At 42.0% G+C, this 20,572-nt stretch overlaps 1 protein-coding gene across 1 annotated transcript in view; it reads left to right on the forward strand.

The window, feature by feature from the left end:
- Positions 1-350: 350 nt before the first annotated feature.
- TMEM178B (transmembrane protein 178B) overlaps positions 351-20,572 on the forward strand; it is a 216,280-nt gene continuing 196,058 nt past the window's right edge. Inside the window, exon 1 of the mRNA XM_031051485.2 lies at positions 351-732. Coding sequence (XP_030907345.1) covers positions 351-732 — 382 coding nt within the window. The remainder of the gene's footprint in view (positions 733-20,572) is intronic.

Below are 20,572 nucleotides of genomic sequence, written 5' to 3' on the forward strand. Positions count from 1 at the left end.
CAGGGGATACATCCCTTCAGCCCCTCTCGCTCTGGTGCTTGTGGTGAGGGGAGCAGGACATCTTTGTGAGGGTGGGTCACTGGCACCTTCCCCTTCGAGGTGGAAGGCTGTGTTTCTCTTCTGCAGAGCCGAAGAGGCAGATGAGACTCCAGGACTGCTTCCAGGGCAGAACTTTGTAGTGGTCTCAGCATCCCTCTGCATCGTGGATGTGAGCCACAGGAGCTGGGGATGTTTGAGGCAGCTGCTGCCAAGTGACACCCAGCAGCTGCTCCAGAGGCTTTTGCGTGGTCTCTTGCTTAAGGGCTTTTCCTGTTGTGAAGATGTCCATGGTGTTTCTGTGAAGCTGAGGTATGGCTGCTGGAAGGTTACTGCTGTATGCTGGCCTCTCTTTAGCTCTGTGTGCCCTGGGCATGCTGGCTGTGGCGATCTGCTCTGACCATTGGTATGAAACTGATGCCAGGAAGCACAGAGAGAGATGCAAGAGCATCACCACCAAGAGAAATGATCCTGGCTTCATTTATAACTCCAATAACAACCTGCCTCTCAGGGCCAGCAGGTCTAGGTTAGACCGTTGGGAAGGGAAACTCCTCTTGGCAAGAAACAGGAGGCAGATCTTCGCTATGAGCGCAGTCGATGAGTGCAACAGACAGTACAACTCGACCAACATGGGGCTCTGGAGGAAATGCCACCGACAAGGATTTGACCAAGAGCTGGAGGAGCTGATTGCCAAAGGTAAGGGCTGTTTTTTTTACCAAATGAATGTGTCAGCCCCCCCCCCCCTCTCCCCCCCTCCTGAGCTAAACAGAGGCTGAGCAGAGCCATTTGGGTTCACAGATGGGAGCTGGCATCTCTAGCCAAGTACCTCTCCTTGTGGTGGGTGAGCTGGCCTGGCTGAGCGTCGCTTCCTGAAGCACTGCCAGGGCAGATTCCCATGGGTACCTTACTCCTGAGGTGTGGGGTTTGGGATCAATAAGGCAGTGGGGGTGAGAGCAGACACACCCTAGAATGTCTGTCTCATGTCTCTCTAAGCTTAATACAATCTGCTCATCACCATGGTACCAGATTATTTTCCCCATACAAAGTATTAATAAAGCAGTCATTGGATTATTATTTTGTAAAATATTCTTTGAACCTGGTGACTCAGGCAAAATTTGTATTATTTTATTGGAGCCTACATATGTCTGTATTTCATCCTTCCCTTACTGAATGCTCCATCAGTCCCAAAATACACCATTTGCAGTGCTCACATGTAGGCTTTTCCTATCCTCAAATGGAGAGTAAACAAAGAGAAATGCTAAAGAGCAGGAGGAAACCCAGCTTGCTGTTTACACTGAGCTATGTTTTGGAATATTTTCAATGTCTACAAAACATTACATGAATTTATTAGGAGTGTTAGAAAGGAATAAATTTCTCTTGGGGTGGAGATGCATCTGTTTTCCTTTAGCATTTTTGTGCTGTTTTTCCTGTCTTTTGGTCCTCTTTCTTCTTTTTTCCCCCCGGGTACCAGTTGAAGGTGATGGTCATTTTGCCTCAATGTTTCCTTAAACCCAGGTATGGGAAGGGGAGATATGTGTAAAACCCAGCCTAAACACCCTGCCGATGGAAAATGTATGTTTTTGTGGGATGCTGAGGGTTTCAGTGGAGGATGATAGCATCTTTGCTATCCACAGCATGGTTACTCCATACAACAACTTAATATTTCCCTCCCATGGTTCTGTTGCATTCAGATGATTCCCCAGCAGTTTATTTCCATTGCAATGAAATCAGTGCTTCTTGCACTATGCAATATTTAAAAATGCTCGTTTTCTAAGTGTGTTCTCTGTCCCAAACTCCCCTGATAGCTTGTGTTAATTCCCTCTTCAGACACTGCAAGCAGAACTATTGCTCAAAGCTATTTATTCAAGAGGGATATACTTTCACGTGTTAACCAATGTATACATTTTGTTCCACATGTTTTAAAAGTAAGCAGCAGAGGTGAATAGCATGGTATAGACTTGCACTGAAACAGTACAAACAGGTGGTGTGCCAGGGAACTTAAATCTCTAGTTTGGATCCTGACTGTGTTTCTAGTCACCGTTAATGTCTAGTAGCTATTTAATGATATCTATGGAGAGAATTGGTGGCTTTGGTCCCATTTATAATGGACAAGCAAACATGTTCAAAGCCTGGCAGCATCCTGGCACCCTGCTGCTGATTTCAGTGCAGAGGGAAGGATTCCTATTCCCTGTGTAGGTGAGGCTGGCTGCAGAGGGCTGGATCACTCTTCCACGTGTGCTTGCTGCGCTTGGGGCATAAACAAAGAACTACAACCTTGACAGCGGGCTAACGTGTCACCAGAGCTCACCTTTGCAAGTGGAGTTTCAGTTGTTAGAGAGGTTTTGCATCTTGAAATAAGTGAGACTCATTCCTGTTTCACCACCTGGCTTGTCCTGGGTTCAGGAACGTCCACTTCTCCTGCCAGAAACTGCTGAAATTGCCTGGCACTGTGTTATGTGCAACGGCAGCTCTGATAAGTGTTAACCATAGAGAAAATGTGGCAGCTCAGTCTGAGGTGGTTAAACACAGAAGATAGATAGTCTTTGAAAGATACTGCTGTAATCACAGAATCACAGTACTTTTAGGGTTGGAATGGACCTCTGGATATCATCTAGTCCAATCCCCCTGCTAAGGCAGGGCCTTCTGTGTATGTTCATATTGTGTGTGTGAATGGGTGTGTGTGTGTATGTGTGTAGTGAATTAACTCTAAATATACAGCATCTAGGTTGTAAGAAGGGGTTCCCAGGCTCAGTTACAGCGTGCCTTCCTGCACACGTATTCCTGGACACGTATGTCTGCAGATGGACAAGTAGCCACTTCATGGAGTAGCTGCTCCAAGATCAGAAATGCAGACTGTGCACGTGGGGGACATATGTGCAAATATCAGTGTGTGTGTCACTCCTTGCCTTCTTTAAAGGAGTTTTGATACACATTTCACAAACTTCATTGTACTTTGAGATCAGTGTTACAAGTCTCCCTCCGTTAACATTTAATAACAACATTGTAGTTTGTTTGATTGCCTTTTTGGAGTGAGGATCTATCTATACTATAACTCTCAGCCATGATGAAGAGTCACACACAATAACACTAATGCTATAGAAGTGTTTTCTATTGGCACCTCCAGATTAAAACACAGAAAGCAACTATAATGGCAATTTGATAAAAATGGGAGTGTTTGACTTGCTCAGAAATAAAACTGGAGATATAGGATTGCTTGTCCACTTTGCATTTTGTTAGATCAAAAGGAACTAATGGATTTTACTCTCCCCTTACTAAAAAGTAATGCTAAATACTTTTCTGTTAAAAATCCTTGTATGCTGCAATCATTGAATTAGAAGTAGCCGTCTTTACATGCGTAGTCAACTAGCATCCCTGTTCCCACCTATGTCTGCTACTACACTGCTTCTTCATGAGCCTCAGCTGTATAATGAAGTGGAATAAGTACATTTGCCATTCAGTGCCCAATGTTGGGAACAGCTGAGTTCAGAATGGGGCAGGTATTCCAGGTTCACCTCAACAGCACCACCTTTATTTTCAGTATTTTTCCTCCATGGCAGACGCTCATCTGGAGTTGAGAGGTTGCAGGGCAGCGCACACACTGGGCAGGTGTGAAGACCTGCAAGTGTTCTCTACCTGTAGTGATCAAATACCCTGACTGGGGTGTGTATTCCTGCACAGATGAAATCTCTCTCTGTACGATTTCCAGGTCAAATACTATATAAAGAGGATGTTACTGATACATAGGCCTTTTACTCTCCTTCTTCTGCCAACTGTTAATTTAATCTAGCACACCTCTTCCGGAACTGGACAAGCTAATGCAGGTTCTGGCCCCAAATATTGTGTGTAATGCTATATGTAATTGAATGTAAATGCTATTAAGATTTCTTTTTTTTTTTTTTTTTTATTTAAGCTGGACAGGATCTAAGTGATCCATTTATTCTGAGACAGATCCTACATTTTTCCCAAGGCAAAACTTTCCAGTATTGAGAATGGTAAACTTGTCTATCAAAGGGTAACAAAAAATGGTCATTAAGAGCCTAACTAGCTTTGCAAACACCCTGCAGTTATTCTGCTTATGAGCTCTGCTGAAATTAATACAAGCTGTAGGCAATGGCTTGTGACAGGATCAGGCCCCATGGTACTCAGCAGTATTCTGATGCCAGTGGTTTAAAAAGCAATTCTTTTTTCTGGATAGGCTGGGTCACTTCTTCAGTTCCGTTTTATGTTTATTAGTTTTTACGTTCCAGCAAATAAATGAAAGCCTTTATGTTGGATTTTGCTAGGAAAATGGGAGATGTGTCACTTCAGATTTCTTATGGCTGGATATAATAGACACGAATGCATACATAAAATGGTCCTATTTATTATTTCTCCTATCCTTCTTTTTTTAATATTTCCATAGAACCCAGGAGCATATTTTAAACTAATGCAATTAGATAAACAGGCAATGAATTAAAACAGGTTGTCACAAGTAAGTGTACGCGGAGAGAGTCAGGCAGGCATGAGACCAAAGGCCTGAAGAATATTCTAAAGCTGCATCAAAATTAGGCAGTTAATCTGTTCTCTTTGTTATCATGAATGAAAATAAACATCAAACCAGAAACAACAGAAATTACAGTCATTAAAGAAATTACTGGAGTTGAACATTCAAACCCAGGGCCCTGTCTTGCTGACTTTTACTCACCTGAATAATCTTTATTCCTGTAAATGGGCTACTTGGACTGAGGAAAAGCACTAAATCAAAAAGAAAGAGCTTACAAAGCTGATCCTTTGATTCTGCTTTCACATCTGATCAAGTCTTTTAGCATCTCAGGATGGAGTTTCACTCCTGATCCCTCAGGCCTTGCAGAGTCAGGAAATGCTGGCTCTGGATTTGCTCAGCACAATACTCTGAGCTTCCTCCAACTCTCAGGTGCCTGTTGAGTCTCCTTCATGAATTAAAATAGCCCTGCTGCTTAAGACGCCTCTGAATATAGTGTTCCCTATAGCCTATTAGATCCCCGTTTGCCTGTTTACCACTGAGTTTCTCACAAAAGTGGCATTCCCTCACACTACCAAAAAAATCCCAGTGAACCAACCACCTCCACCATGAAGCAAGCAGAGAGCTGACATGCAGGTAAGTGTCCATTCATGGCTGGGAGAAGGCAGAGTTTATGTCCTGCTTTGACAACCACAACTCCTTGTATACAACTTACAGTGAGCCAGAGAAAACCCTGGAAGCCACAGAATCTGTCTGCATATTATGGCAATGTTGCTCAGATGCTTTCCTGCACTGGTTGAGAGGAAAACAAGAATGGAAGAAAAGGATTTACATCATTTAATTATAAAGGTACAATAAAGTAGATGAAGAAGTTGCACAATAACCAAAGTCTGTTCCATTTAGACAATTACTACTCAGAGGACCTTTCATCTCACTTTTGGAAGGCTGCCAGTTAAACCTGTCTGGGTTTGGATGGGGCTCTGCTGCCTGCCACTGGAATCCAATTTTATTAAATAATAATAAAAAAAAAGTACAGTGACCTTATTATTCCAATCCCTCTTTTACCTTCCTTCTTCCCCCAGCATCCACAGAAATCATAGTAAATCCTATTGTTAAAGCATTTTATTGTGAGTATACACAGCCCATGCCACCACTGGGGAAAAAATAAAAGGCAAGTAATTCCTGTGCTACCTACCTCCACCCCAAATAATATGCAGGATTTCTGGAATTAAAGCATTCTCTGTTTTGGTTAGTCAGATGCACGGCACAACTGAGGAAGAAAGGCTTAACGGGAACACTACTGCCGTCACTAGGGATTATTTCTACGCAATTGGAAAAGCCTGAAGAGAGGCTACTTGCAGCCTTTACTCTAGGAGTAAAAAGATTTATTTTCATAAAACTATTTCAATACTTTGCAATGCTGTAGATCTGACTTTTAAAATGCAATGGTTTTGCCAAATAAAGCAGGACAGCCATTTCTTCACATATTCTTCATATGTTAAAGGGTCCAAATGCTTTGTTTAAAATGTGTGCTTGAAACCCGAACTATTTTCCAAATGGACTCATTGTAAAAGGGACTTTATTGAAGTCTTTATTCTGATTCTAGTAAAGTCAATAGTAAATGTTTTATTGAACGTGGTGACGCAGCAAGTTCAGGCCTTCGGTGTTTCCTCTGAGCTTAAAATTGCCCCTGGATAGAAAGGCCAATCAAGGTCTGTGCTCCCTTCCATCACAGTAGAGTTCTGCTGGAGGGATCCAGTGAAATTAAAGGAGTAGATAGCCTTTGAGTTGAATTTTAGGCTACCCAGGTATTTAGCCTTCACCATTTTTGATGCTGTGATTATTCTTAGTCTATTGATGTAGATTGGAAATCAAAGAACTGCATGTTTCTAAGATACAGCAAAGACATGCTCTTGTTCAGAGACTTTCTAAAATCATTTACTAGATGAAATCACCGGTGTTTCATGCATGTGAGTAGCAGGAGGATTTGGCCCCTCATATTTTAAATAAGCAATTTTAATATTTTAATTGCATCAAACTTAAATAACAATTAATTAAAAAGTATCTTTACCACAAGTAATGAGAACTTGACATATTCCTCTGACACATCTAAGATAATTGGTTTGATAATATATCTACTAAAAATACTAAGAACATATATGTAATTTAACAGAGCTGCAACTGGTTTTAATCATGCTGTTTTAAAAGGCAAATTTCAATCAAGCTGTTGGCTTTCAAGCAAAATTGCTGGTGAAGACAAATGGAAATTTTGCCAGAGCAAAAATGATGGGATCATGCCCTTCTCAAGAGAAACTGGTATTTGCAGAGCTGCCTGCAGGACTGCATGCTTAATTCCTGTTCATTTAATTGAGCATCCAAATCCTTTTTAGAAATCTCAGCATTTTTATCCTACTTGCCTATTGCTTAAAAACTTCTTAAGAAGTGGGGAGGAAAGATTTAATCTGAATGCAGATGTGTTCTGTTTACTGTAAAAGTAAAAATAGGAAAATTATTTTACTTAGAGATGAAATGATCTAAACTATTTTGTCATCTCCAGCCATAAAAGTTTAAATTAATATTGCTTTTGCTCATTGAAAAAGTCATTCTGTGCACCCAGAGTAACTTCAGGAGTGGAATGAGTTCATTAACTATTGCAGATCCAGTAAATGAGGGAGAAGACTTTATGTTTTGTAGGCTCTGCAAAAATAATGACAATCATTTATAATGTAAGTTACTTAATGGTTCATTGCTAACAAAGTGTTGCTGGAACCCTTGAGTATGTACTCAGCTCCTTAAGAGCAAAAGAAAGAAATGAGATGGCATTTCTTAATTTTTAAGGAATAAATAAATAATGTGGATTCTGGAATCCAAGTGCCCTTAACAGACCATTCAGAACAGAATCCACTTAAAAGAAAAGAGTATAAACTAACATATTTTCTCTGCAGGAGAGATCAGACTATAAAATGGAAATTTCCCCATTTTCTTTCTCATAAATCATAATTCTTCCACAAATAAGTATTCAGGATTGCCCAGCTGGGCCTGCTGAAATAATAATCTTTTGTAGATAACAACCAAAATAGATGGAAAAAAGGTACTACTGCAGTTAGGGCAGGGCTTACAAAGCCAGAATCCAGTCCAAGCTCTGCCGTGGCTTTCTTCATGACCTGAGGCAAGTCACTTAATCTCTTGTAACTTAGCTCAGTAGCAGTATAAAAGGGATTTTGTTCATTATTATTAATACCTGTTAGCATTCTACCATAGGATTTATGAGCCTTAATCATGGATCAGAAATCATGGATCAGAGAAATGTCCCCATCCTTTTGACATGTTGCTGCACTTTAAATATGGACGAGTAATGCATCCTTATGAGAGAGAACAAGGGGATGACAAGGTAATTATGTTCAGTGTGACCGGCAGTGGTTTTAAAACACCAGCAGGCTGACCACATTTCTGTAAGCACCATGAAATGCGGGATTCCTAGAAGAGTTGTAAAGGATAATGAATAAGAAGAGGTGCCGATGTTTACAAAATGGTCTTTCACAGACTGAAGGATGGCACCAGGAAAATCATGGGTCACGTCTGCTTGAAAAATTAATAAGTAGGTGATGGGGACTGACCTCTTTGGTTGACTGTAGGAAGAAGCTGACATTTTCTTAATGAAGACAAGTAGATCACACTAATGAGATAGATATTGGTACAGCAATCTACAGCTGCTAAAAGAAATGACGTGGTCAGTGTGATGTGTTAGGAAAGTGATATTTCTAGCAGCATCCTAAATGAATACATGGAGGGCAAGATCACGTTTGTAAAGGTCAGAAAAAGAAATATTGTAGTAATAAAGGCATGAGATAACGAGAGCCTGGATGGAGAAAGAATATGCAAACCTTAGACATCCCCTGGATCTGTGAATGTAGTGATATGATCATGATATGATCATGATATGATTCATGATATGACGATGTTGCTCCAGTTGTTTACCAGAATAACAAGGAAAGTAATAACTGTTGCTGTAACGATCAAGAGAGAGGAATTACTAGAGTGAGCTTATTGTATAGAAGGGAGAAGAACATTAGGAACTCTGTTTTTAGCTATGATAAGCTCAGTTTAATATCTGTATGCCTATGAGGGAATATTAGAGAGACTGTGGGTATGGACCCAGGGAGACAAGTTTGTGTTAGAAGAGTAATCTGAAAACTGCTGTGTGCAGATGGCAGTGTGATCTATGTTTGTGATAGAAATTACTGAGGAGTAAAATACAGAGAGAGAAAAGCCCTGTGAACTTCCAAGAGAGCTAGAAGAAGAAAAGTGTCTTCTGGAGAACATGGCAAAAGAAGCAGATTCAAAGGTGGTGCAAAAGAAGTAAGTAATGTCATGGTAGCTGAAGAATGAATGTTTCAGGTTAAAACAGCACAGCAGATTACTGAAGGTAGCCATCATGCTGCAGCAGATGAGAACAGAGTATTCAGACTATGCTGAAATTTGCCTAGTATGTTGGGCAGAGACTTCGGCAGCAGCAGTTGCAGGGAAGAGAAAGCTGCACTGAACTGGTGTTGGGGAGAATCAAGGCAGTGTTTGATCCTGGTGTATTCAGAGAGGTGGGTGATGAAAGGGAGGACAGAAAAAGACATGGTATTTGGAGAGGAAAATAAATGTTTTAAGATGAAAGAATGTTTTATGATGAGAATATTTTAAGAGGAAAAAGATTGAATGGTACTTGTGTTAGGACAGCTAAGAGACAGAGGGGTGTGAGAGGCCACGAAGAGAGAACAAGATGACAACAATGGCCTTAAGGAGAGCCAGAAGCTAGGATAAGTCTGGATCTGTGGCAAACCCAAAGAAAAGAAAGAGAGCTGCATAGGAGGTTTTTCATTTATGGGAGGGAAGAATGAGGACTAAGTTGTAGGAGGGGAAGAGGAAACAGAAGACAAAGGTATTAGAAGAGGAAGATGATAGTTTGTCTTTTTTCTCATGGAAGAACTGGATGAAATATTGTGTAACAGCTGAAGCGGGGGCTGGGAGAGGTGGGAGGGTCTAAGGAATGAGCCAAATGTGACAAAGAGGTGACTATGACTGAGAATCTGAGATTTAACTGAGCAGAACTGGAGTAGTAAGTCTAGGAAATTCGAATGGAATGGTGGAACAATACATTTATAGTGGAGAAAGTTAGCTAGGCAGCAGGGTTTCTATTGGAGATACTCTGTTGTGTGAAATATTGCAGAGGAAAACTGGTATGGATCAGTTGGGATTTGGGATAGCAGGAGTAGATAGGGGAATGCAGGGCAAAAAGGACTGTGAATGAAAGGGTGCAGCACACATAACATCAGCATGTGGAGAAAGGAAGTAAATGATAAAGAGGGTGGTAAAAGACTGTCAGGAGTCGTGAAGTCCTTAATACTGATGGTTTGAGGTGACTGAAAGGCCAAACAAGCTTAGTATGAAGGTGGCAGCAGATGTTTCTTGCAGAAAGAGTCCAGGGGATGGTCCAAGAAGTGGAGCAGGAGGAAGTGGGGAGAACACGGGCCCAGTATGAATCCCCATCTTTTTGGCAGCTTGAACCTCCAGTTCACATAAATAAATATTAACCACAAAATCAGAATATTTTCTACAAAGTGGGGGAATGGAGAATGGTATTTACAGAGCTGAGGGGCTTTTATGGGAGAGGTCTTTTAGCCTGTTGTACACACATGCCAATTCATCTGCACTTAAAGTGTTGCAGTCTCAAATAAATGTCAGGCCAACAAGGGAGTCTTAGGTCAGAAGGAACTGCTCAGACCATGTGGCAATCTGGCATGTGCTAGGTACTGCTCTGCTGGGCTCATGGTCAGATTTCTCCTTACTGAGTGGCCTGCTATTGTCTGTGCCCATTTCTGTGTCTGATTCCAATGACGATCACAGAATCACAGAATCATTAGCGCTGGAAGGGACATCTGGAGTTCATCCAGTCCAATCCCCTTGCCAAGGAAGAGCCACCTAGAGCAGGTTCCACAGGAACAAAAAGATGTAACCTTGGAATGAGCTGCAGTAGCCTGATGAGTTTTGGGGGCGCCAGAGAAGCCAGAAAAACGGCACTGACACCTCCTTAACACAGAGCTGAGAGGATCTTACAGTATCATCCCCCCGCTTTTTACAGCAGCTCTACTTCGATCGTTCCTGAGGAAACTCTGCACAATGCTGAGAAGGAAAATACATGTCCTGAGCTGGGTGATTATCAGCATCTCATCACATGGCAGGGAACATGCTCAGGCTCTGAAACCTTTTCATCCCCCTGCGCCACCTCTGCTCAGCGTAAATAAGTGTCTGTGCAAAATGAAACACCATAAACAGAGGTTCCAGGATGTCCTGTGTATACAGCAAAGTGGGTCCCATTAAGATATCCCACTAGATTGAGTGAAAGTCACTGAAAATCTCTTCTCACAGCCCTGATTTGATTCTGAAACCTTTTGTTGGTTTTGAGTTTTAAAAGCGGTCGTTTCAAGAAAAGCTTCATAAATGTATTTCTAGATTTCTAATAAGATGAAACAATTATGCTAATTTTGATGGGTAGCAGAAGCTATTTGAAAAGATCTTTCTGCTTAAATAGGAATGTATGATGCTTGCCTTTGTGCCTCCATTGATCTCTGTATATGCAAAAGAGCCTTTATAATGTAGATACTTTTGCTTTGTGCTGAATGGTCATTTAATGACATAAATATTATAACAGAAACAAACAAATCACCATTTTGCAGTTAGATATTAAAAGTGTAAATTAAGGTCATGACACTGGTTTGAAGGGGTGATGCTGATTTATGGCAGCTGATGATAGAATTGCATTGCTTTGTCTTGGGTACTTCAGAGAGAGTATTTGGATACTGTACTTCTTGATCTTTAACCATAGAGGACTTCTGAGGAGTGAATTATCCATGTTTTACACAGAGACCAATTGTCCGACAATGCAAATATCCTGCAGGACAAAAGATCACATTGGAAAGAAATTTCCCATTAGTACCTAACTGCATGAGCTGGTGTTTTGTGTTAAATTTCATCATTTTTCTATTCACTAGGTCTCAAAGTTACCCAGTTCTGCTCGTATGATACCCTATAATGGTTAAAGAGACAGGAAGGAATTTTTCACTGGTCAGAGAGACAAAGGAATCAGCTAACAGGAACAGGGGAAATGGAAAAATTCAAATAGCTTAATGGGCTCAAATTGGGAAGTTGGATAATTTCCATCTCAGACTTCTGAAAGATGTGGTATGTGACATTGCAAGTCCAGTAAAAAGGATTTTCAATATATCTGTCTAATTAGGGTGGTACATTAGGAATGAAAAGTAGCAAATCTATATTTAAAGAAAGGAGTAAAAGTTGTCTGGGCCACAGTGGACCTTTTAGTTTGATCGTAATAATACCAAGCAGTGTTTAAAGTAAGTTCTAAAGGAAATATTAATTCAATGCACGAGGGAAATGAAATAAACATGCAACATATGTTTTTCTATTTGAAGTTTTCCAAACTATCCTGATGTATTTTGCTAGGAAGATAACTAGGTTTTGAGACAAGGAAATGCCTTAGACTTAAGTTATTGGGGTTTTGGTAAAGGGTTTTATATTCTTCCCCTAAAGAAAGGGTTTGATACAATGTTAAGGTAATTAGTACACAATTTACCTTGTGTTTAATGAACTGACCAAAGGAAAGCAACAAGTGCTAAGAGAGGGAGTATCAAGATGAAGGGCAACAGTAAAGTTCCTGAACTAGGGGACCAACCTTGTTTAATAATGTCATTAATGAAATTGGAGTAGGGTCTGTAAGGAGCTCCCATTGGGCTGGGCACAAAGGAATAAACTTAAGACATTTGTTGCTGCTACAAAAATGAGGCATTGCCAAGAAAAAGAAGACCTGGAGTGTTATACAAAGAACTAGCTAATGTTGAGGACTGGGTAATAGAAAAGATGTGAAGTTTCTTTCAAAGTGAACTTCTGGTACTGGAGGATGTTTTTGCATTGTTGGCAAATACCCTCTGTGTGGAATTCCTCACTGGATTTCCACAAATCCAGACATCCAGGCTGTGTGGGTTCAAAATTCCCCATCATTCCACCATCACCATGATGATCTTGGGGCTCAGTTGGCTTCACTTGCCCAGGTACTGCAGAGGGTTTCATGCCAAGATGGAAAAGTGCATACCTGAATCTTACCCAACGTGCAGTTGAGACGTGATCACAGAGCACATCTCAGTGATTCTTTAAGGTGTACTTATCTTGAAGTGTAGAGTGGTGGAGCCATGACCAGGAGTAAGGCAGATGTGATTGAAGAACAGAGCTGGCCAGTTATTTGATGTAGAAAAATGTTAAAGTTGTGGGCAAGGTGTTAATTAAGCCTTCTTTGTTACAATCTTTGCTATTCTTATCAGCCATCACTGGGAAAGATAAATTCAAAGCAGGTCCAGAGCAGTGTTGCTAGTGTGAGAAGGAAAAAACTATTGTACAAATACAGTTGTTATCCAGAAATGGGGTTAAGCACAGAAGAGGGGGAAGATGTGTTTAAAATAAGAACAACATTAGCAGGGAAAAGTGTGTGGAAGGCCATGAATGGATGTCTTGCAAATCTTATGAAGAGTGGATGAGAGAAGTGGAGTTGTTTAGCCTGGAAAAAGGAGGCCCAGGGGAGATCATATTGGTCTACAACTGCCTGAAAGGAGGTTGTAGTGAGGTGGATGTCGGTCTCATCTCCCAAGCGACAAGAGGAAATAGCCTCATGTTGTACCAGGGGAGGTTTAGATGGGATATTAGGAAAAAAGTGTTCACCAAAAGGATTGTCAACACTGGAACAGGCTGCCCAGGGAAGTGGTGGAGTCACCATCCCTGGAGGCATTTAAAAGGCCTGTAGATGTGGTGCCTAGGGACATGGTTTAGGGGTGGACTTGGCAGTGCTGGAGGTTGGACTCAATGATCTTTTTTTTTCAACCTAAATTATTCGATGATCCTATGATATATATGCCTGCTGTACAAGAAGAATGGACATGGTCCTTTCTAGTGCTGTGTCCTTGTGAAACATGTCATAGAACTGTGAAAGGTTAATTTATTATTACTACTAATTCTTAATTTTTTCCTCATGGAAGAGCATATTCACCTCTGTATCAAGCAAGACCTCATGGAAAAAGTGTTTGTCACCAGGCTGTCTGGTGACAGCCATGGGTGTCTGGTGAGAGGAAAAGGACCCAAGACAAGTCCAGCTGCTTCATCCTAGCTGCTTTGTCAGAGATATGAGCTGCACTTTGTTTTCTTCCTGTGACACCCCACACATCCAGGAAGGACTGGGGATGAGGACTGTGTGCACTTAATGAACAATTTACATAGCTTTCCTTCAGATAATGCAGTTAATAGTTTCCTGCCTCCCTCGTCTGCTTTCACTTCATATTGCCTTAGTTCAGTGACAGCAAAGGCCTCTTAAGTTCTCAACCATTTGTGTTCATAAGACAGGGGAATGCGGAGCCTGCAACTTCTTCATTAAAATAGTTTGTATAAAATACAGGAGAATTTCTGTGCTATATTTAAATATTCGGGGTGGCTGGCAGCAGAGGAATTAAACTAGTATTTGTACATATTTAAATTACCATGTGTATTTCAGTTCACAAAATGTTCAGCCATTTGGCTGGTGATGCTGGGTGAGTTTCCTTATAGTGGGAGGGATTTTGCCACAGGTTCTGCCAGCTTATGAGGGCTAAAAGCATCCACTCCTGAGCTTTGCTCAGCTGTGTGTGCAGCAGCAGACTGTTAACTCTGACAAAAGTTTTGGGGAAAGGTGTTAAGGGAACAGAAAAGCTCCACAGCACTAAAGATAGGAAAGCAGCATCTGGGGTAGCCTTCTAGGGTATAGTTCAGCTCCTAGAAAAGGTGAAAGTAGGGCTTCATCAATCAGCATGGATGCTCTGCCTGTCTGGATGTTCATGGGACCTTGCCTGAGACTAAGCAGCAAAGCTTCACTCTATATTACTGCAAGAAACTGCTACCCAGCTCTGTGCCAAAGCACCTGGAGGGTTGTGTTTAGGGTGGATCAGAGAAGGAATTTTTGTTTTCTACTTTTATTGAGGTATGAGCACAGCCTTATGAAGAACAGCCCTGTTCTGCTCCAGGTGAACTGGAATGGGTGGTGGCAGAAACCAAGGGAGGGAGTGTGGAGGTTGTTTGTGTTGCCTCTGTGGGCATGTCATCTACATAGGAACAGCTGGATGTGAGGTCCTCTGCCTGTGCCGCTGAGCTGTGTGACTGTGAGACAGCTTTCCCTCTTATCCCTGCTGTTATGAACCCTTGTCCTGTCCTTACTGGTTTCCCCTGCACTCTGTGCCACACCAGAACTGGTGGCAGCTCTTGTGCCCTCTTGTTCATCAGTTACTGTCAGCATCCTGCCTGTGAAACAGCAACTAGTTGCATTGCCAATGTCTTCAAATGAAGAATAAGCAGCAGGAGCAGATGAACTTTTCAGCACTGAAGAGTCTGTGTACTTTTTTTCCTGTGCATGTCTCTGAGATACAAGTACAAAGAGAGAGAAAGGGGAAAGAAGCAGGATTTCTCTCAGCAGAAGGCTGCTCATAGTGCTGAGGCATGAACGAGTCTTTGGGTCCAAGCTCTGCTTCACTTGCTGCCAACCAGTGGGTTGTAGTGGCCATTTGGTTACCACAGTTACCTCGCTGATGTGTTACCACACATCAGCCAGGGTGTGGTTTTTGGTTGGTGTCATTGGGGTGAGTGGAAGAACATGTCTTCTTTAAAGATTCTCCTCCCTTTGAATGTAGTTCATGTCATTTTGGGAGTTCCTGGACCAACAGTTTGAGGTGACCTGCACCTGATTGCTGTGGTGGGATGGTAAATGTATCTGTCACCTAGAAAATCAAGTTGTTTGAACGTTCATCTTGGGCATGTGAGTTAGGCACTGAAATAGCTCTTCTGAGGAAGAAGACTTTTCAGGCTCCTTGCTATGATGTTTCACTTGCATGTCTTTAGGGTCCATGTTTTGAAATGAGATCCAACTGTCTGGCTCTGAGAGCTCCATTTCTATCCATCCTGGTGGCAGCTGACACCAGGGTAGGTAGGACTTGGTCCTAACTTGGGGATCAGACACAAGCACTTCTCCATTTATTTCAACACTTTCTTTCCAGGGTTTTGGACTGTGCCAAAATGCTGTTTGACTTGCACCCCTCCTCCAAAGCAGGAGAGTATCATTCTGTGTGGCGTTGGAAGAGGCCACAGAAACTTTCTGGTAGATTTGCTGGAGCCTCGTTGGTGAACAGATGGGAGTCTTTAAGCTTGTCTTATGCATCTTGGACCCCATTGATGTGACAATGTGTTAACCAAGGCCATCAGGATTGGCAGACTGGGCTGCTTATATAGTGCAATTCCACAACCGTAGCATTTGTCACAGAATCTACCCCTTTAGGCAAGTCAACAATCCTGAACTGACGTTTTCATATGAGAAAGTTTTGCTCTCCATCTCACCTATGGCAGTGACCTTCAAAGTTGACATCACAGTTTAGGCATTTGGTGTGTAGATATTTGAACCATAAGGTAGAGGCAAGATGTAAAAAACTGGATGTGAGTGGAGGAAAGTGGTCAGGAGTCCTTTCTATAGTCATTAACAATTTCTTTTACTGTCAGGTTGTTCCTTTTCAAGGCTAATATCAATTATTTTTCCTTTTTTTTCTAAGGGCCTGGGAGCTGAGAAGTGACTTCTCTGACATTTCAGTGTATTGCTGTAAAGAATATGGAGAAAGGTTTCTCATGAAACATATAAAAACCAGAGTTTACCCATCACAGATGCCAACCTGGTTTCAAAGGATTTAAGAAGGCATGTTGTCTTTTATGCTGTTTGTTTGCTATTTTCCTGTTGATATACCGCCTTTGTAGCTTTTTCATCTGGTATTTGATGTATGGCTGTATTTACTGGTCTTTCAGCTGTACTAGAGTTTTATGTTAGATACTGTACTTTGATTATTAATGATTCTTATGGCTCTGTTTAAAGGTTCAGGAAGGTAAGCCAGAGGTATGTTTGTAGCTTCTATGGCTTTAGTGATAACTTTATCGAAGTGAAGCAAGGGAAAGCAGAGATGCAGTGAGTGCCTGGGCACTCAGACAGCCTGAAAAAAATGACTTGGCAAGGTGATCATTGAAGTCTGCTGTTCATCTCATTGTGTTTCCAGCCAGAAGGTGACAATTCAACCTCAGTGGTGAAGGGGAGGTCAGCGTGGGAATGAAACTACTGCGACTGAAAGCTTGGAGATGTGGAAAAAGAAAATTGAGACAAAATTAAAGGAGACAAACAGAGAGGGACAAGGGAAAGACAGGAGGAGAATGGAAGCACTGGGGAGCAGAGACAGCAGTGGCTAGGAGAGCAGGTCTTCTGTAGAGTATGGAGTCCAGGATTTGGCCTTGAACAAATATTGAAATGATAGCAAGTGCATAAAGACCATGTTTCCCCTTTGTTAGCAAACTCATAGTGATAGCATGTCTGTGGGAGGTGAGTGGAGACCCTGAACTCCAATCCTGCCTGTGAACCAGACTCATCATGAGGTTTTTTTGCAGAGGTGCATTTGGGTCCTTGCTGCAGTATGGGCAGGACATGGGCAAATCTGTGACCAACCTTGTGAATCTTGAAAGGGTAATTTTACCTGCTACTTATGTCTGTGCAGAGCCTCCTTGGGGGCAAGTCTTGCAGTAGAACACTTTTGATCAAGTTTTCCTCCAGAAACTGAAGCAGGAGCCACAGTCCTTTGGAAAGCCCTGCATATAAATATCTTGTTTAGTTAGTCTAATAAAGGTATTACTAACAGCGCTGCTTGGAGGATTTATTGGGGGATTTCACTAAGACAGTGTTAGCAGTGGAATTATAGTCATTCTCTGGTAAGACCTTGTCAATGCGAGAGAAAATAACATTGATCCAATCAGAGATATTTTACAGGATCAATGTAATATTCCTTTGCATAATCACAACCGAAGGATTATGGAACTGTGCTGGGAGGGACAAAGGATCATTTGACAGGTCACAGCCTTGTTTGTTCTCATTGTTTTAACCAGTGAAGAACAGGCAGTTTATAAAAGTGTGCATATGTACCCCTGTATTTTTAATAAATCAGGGCTCCTTCTCGCCACAGGCATTATTTTCAGTCTATTGCTTTTAAACAACATTTTGGACTATGCACATTTTTCATAGCTGAGCCATACTGAAGCATGTTGGTATGACCTTGAGACAATTCCTTCTGCAATCCAGGAAGCCAACTTACATGAAATGGGAGAGGAGGCCCTGAGGCGGGCAGAGAGGAGGAGAAGACAAATCAATATACATCACAAGCCTTATAGCCCAAACATCATAAGGGACCCTGAATAAGTTTGTGCAATTGAGCTTTTGGATAATGCAGCAATTCCTCCAAGGGGATACTAGCATTGCAGATGGCAGTGAATTCAGGAAGCTCAAGAGCATACTGTGGTATGCTGGGAATAATTCATAATAAAACAAGTCCTCCTCATTGTTTACACTACTATCTTTGCATTTTTCAAGTTCTCAGTACTGCTCTATTGCTTTGGTGACAGCTTTGTCATGCATTGTGGAGGCCCTAAAATTCCTCTACTGGCTACAGCTGCCCAGATATGCCCCCAGCTTTAGTGAAGCTTCTTCTGCTGAGGAAGAGGAGCAGTATGTTTGATAGCTTCACTGCGACTGACTGACTGGTTCCTTTGGATTTGCACATTTATCTTAGTAAACACTGGAAAGGGAAAATGGTGGCTGAGGAGTAGAGCTATGGCTTGGCCCGGCGATAATATCAAGGACCATTCAAACTCCAGTCTTGTGGTTTTAGATTACTTCAACTGCAGGGCTGCAAACGTTATTTGGGGAAGAAAAAAACAGCTATCATAAGTGACATTTAAAATTAGATAGGACACAGCTCTTGTGAAAATACAGCAGAGATCAGCTTGTTCCCATCATGGGAAAGGACAGATAAGTGAACATGTCCCTTCTGCCAACACGGGCAGTGTAGCCTATATCAAAGTATGCAACTTTGCTAGGAGGTTGTGACTAATATGGGGTGTGTGTACAGAGGAGTACATGAGAGGATCCAAGAACCAAGAGGGGTTGGTATCAACCCCGTCAAAGGAGTTTAGGTCAGGGTGAAGACCTCTGGCAGACTGTGGTCTCTGAGGCTTTGCCTTGCACCAAGAAGCAAGGAAAGGGGAAGGGGAGGCAAGACCAGCAACACCGACAGGTCAGCTTCCAGACAGCGCCAATACCTGCAGAAGTCCCCTTGCTGGACTTGCCTTTGGGGGCTCATATTTGGCAATTCAGGTCTTCCACAGCCATCGCTGTGGGGTGATTTATGAAGGAAGACTGGCTTGAAGGCCCCACTTTGCACTGCCCAGTACCTCCTGTTCTCTGTGGCATAGGGAGGGAACCAGCTCCTTGTGCAGACTGTGACCCCCTGTGATGCTATGCCTGTGCAGGCTCTTGCTGCCCATGGGAGAACTGCTCCTGCTTTGCTGATAGCTATTTCCATAGATCTGTGTAACTCTGCCTTGTGTGTAAGCACTGGGACGTCACCATGGGTCTGGCACTGTGGGTGGCACAGAGCAGGACAGGCTCGGGATGCCAAAATCATTAAGTGAGTGTAATCACTGTGCCTTTCTTTTTCCTTGCTACCTGGAGTAATCAGTGATCAGATTGCTTCTACAGAATGCATTGCTGAGAAATAATCTGTCAGAGTAATCATTTACTGTATCAGCTCTGACCACCACAGCCCTCTGATATATTTATATCCTTGCCATTCATGGCTGTCTGTCAGCTGTTCTATTGGTGAGTCTGTAGAAAATCCATATTAAACGATGTCAGGGGTTCGGATTTAAATCAAGAAAAGCATGAAAAAATCAAAACAAATCCAAGCTGATAGTCTGTTCTTTGTTGCATAAGTTCAGGATGGACGCTTATCTGGGATTTTCACTCTTAGCCCTCAGGATCCTGGCTCTGGTGAGTATCCTCAGATCATGGATACTTCTGGACTGTGCATATTTCCATGCTAGTTGATCCATAGGAGCATGATGAGCACGCTGGTGTAATTTGCATTTTAAAGTAGTCTTAACTAAGCTCTCATGTCTGCAGCTGGGCTTTGAGAGAGCTGTGTTCCCTAGAGTTAGCCCAGGGCAATGTGTTGAGGATCACACATAGCTTTTACCCTGTTCTTGCTCAAGCAAAACTGCTTTTAAGTGTAGGGGAGCAAAGTCAGTCTTGCTGGAGTTAGAAGCGAACGTGTCTTTGACTTCAGGGGGACACAGATTACGCCCAGCATTATTTTTTGCTAGTGAAAAAACTTGAGGGAAAAAATGGAGAAAAGCTTTCTAGACCCAACCTGCCAGGGGCTTGCTAATCCCTCCTTCTTGCACAGGTTCACTGCCATGTATGTCCCCTGAAACATTTCCTGGAAAATGACCTACATGCAAGGCAAGTGCCATGTAACACTTGCAGTTAACATTTAATTTGTTGGTATAATAAAAGCACGTCAACAACCAAGTCTTGCCAAATTCCACTTGCCTGTTTGGCTGGGATATGTATTTTTTCCTGAGAAGAGAGCAAGATGATGTTCATTTGTTTCTTTACTGTGCTCCTGGCAAGGAAGAAGGTTTTGTGCCAGGGCTGATAAATTTTCAAGTGAGGTTTTTAAGGTTGTTATTCTGAATCACTGCCCAAAAAAGTCCAAGGGAAATAATTGGAGACTTTGTAGTAATTCATGTAACTACCTTTACAAATGAAAATGTTGGGTCTTTCCTATGTGCCTCAAACATCACTGTCTCCACAGAACTCATTTTTCCTGTGCAAGCTTCAAATATAAACTTTCTCTTTCAGTGTCACTCACAAATAAATAAGGCAGATCTTTCTTGATGCACATTATGTTGACCAAATAACTTCCATTGTCTAATGCTTGTTACTTTTTCATTGTTCCCCGAGGGATTTGCAATCATTACGAGTCACTTTCCATTTTGACTTGTAGCCTAAGCAATAGAACACGAGTGCAAGGCTTCGGGAAGAGCTGCTCTCTGCAGTTAAGTGTG

The sequence above is a fragment of the Melopsittacus undulatus genome, chromosome 5 (assembly GCF_012275295.1).
Source record: "Melopsittacus undulatus isolate bMelUnd1 chromosome 5, bMelUnd1.mat.Z, whole genome shotgun sequence".
Classification (NCBI taxonomy): Eukaryota; Metazoa; Chordata; class Aves; order Psittaciformes; family Psittaculidae; genus Melopsittacus; species Melopsittacus undulatus.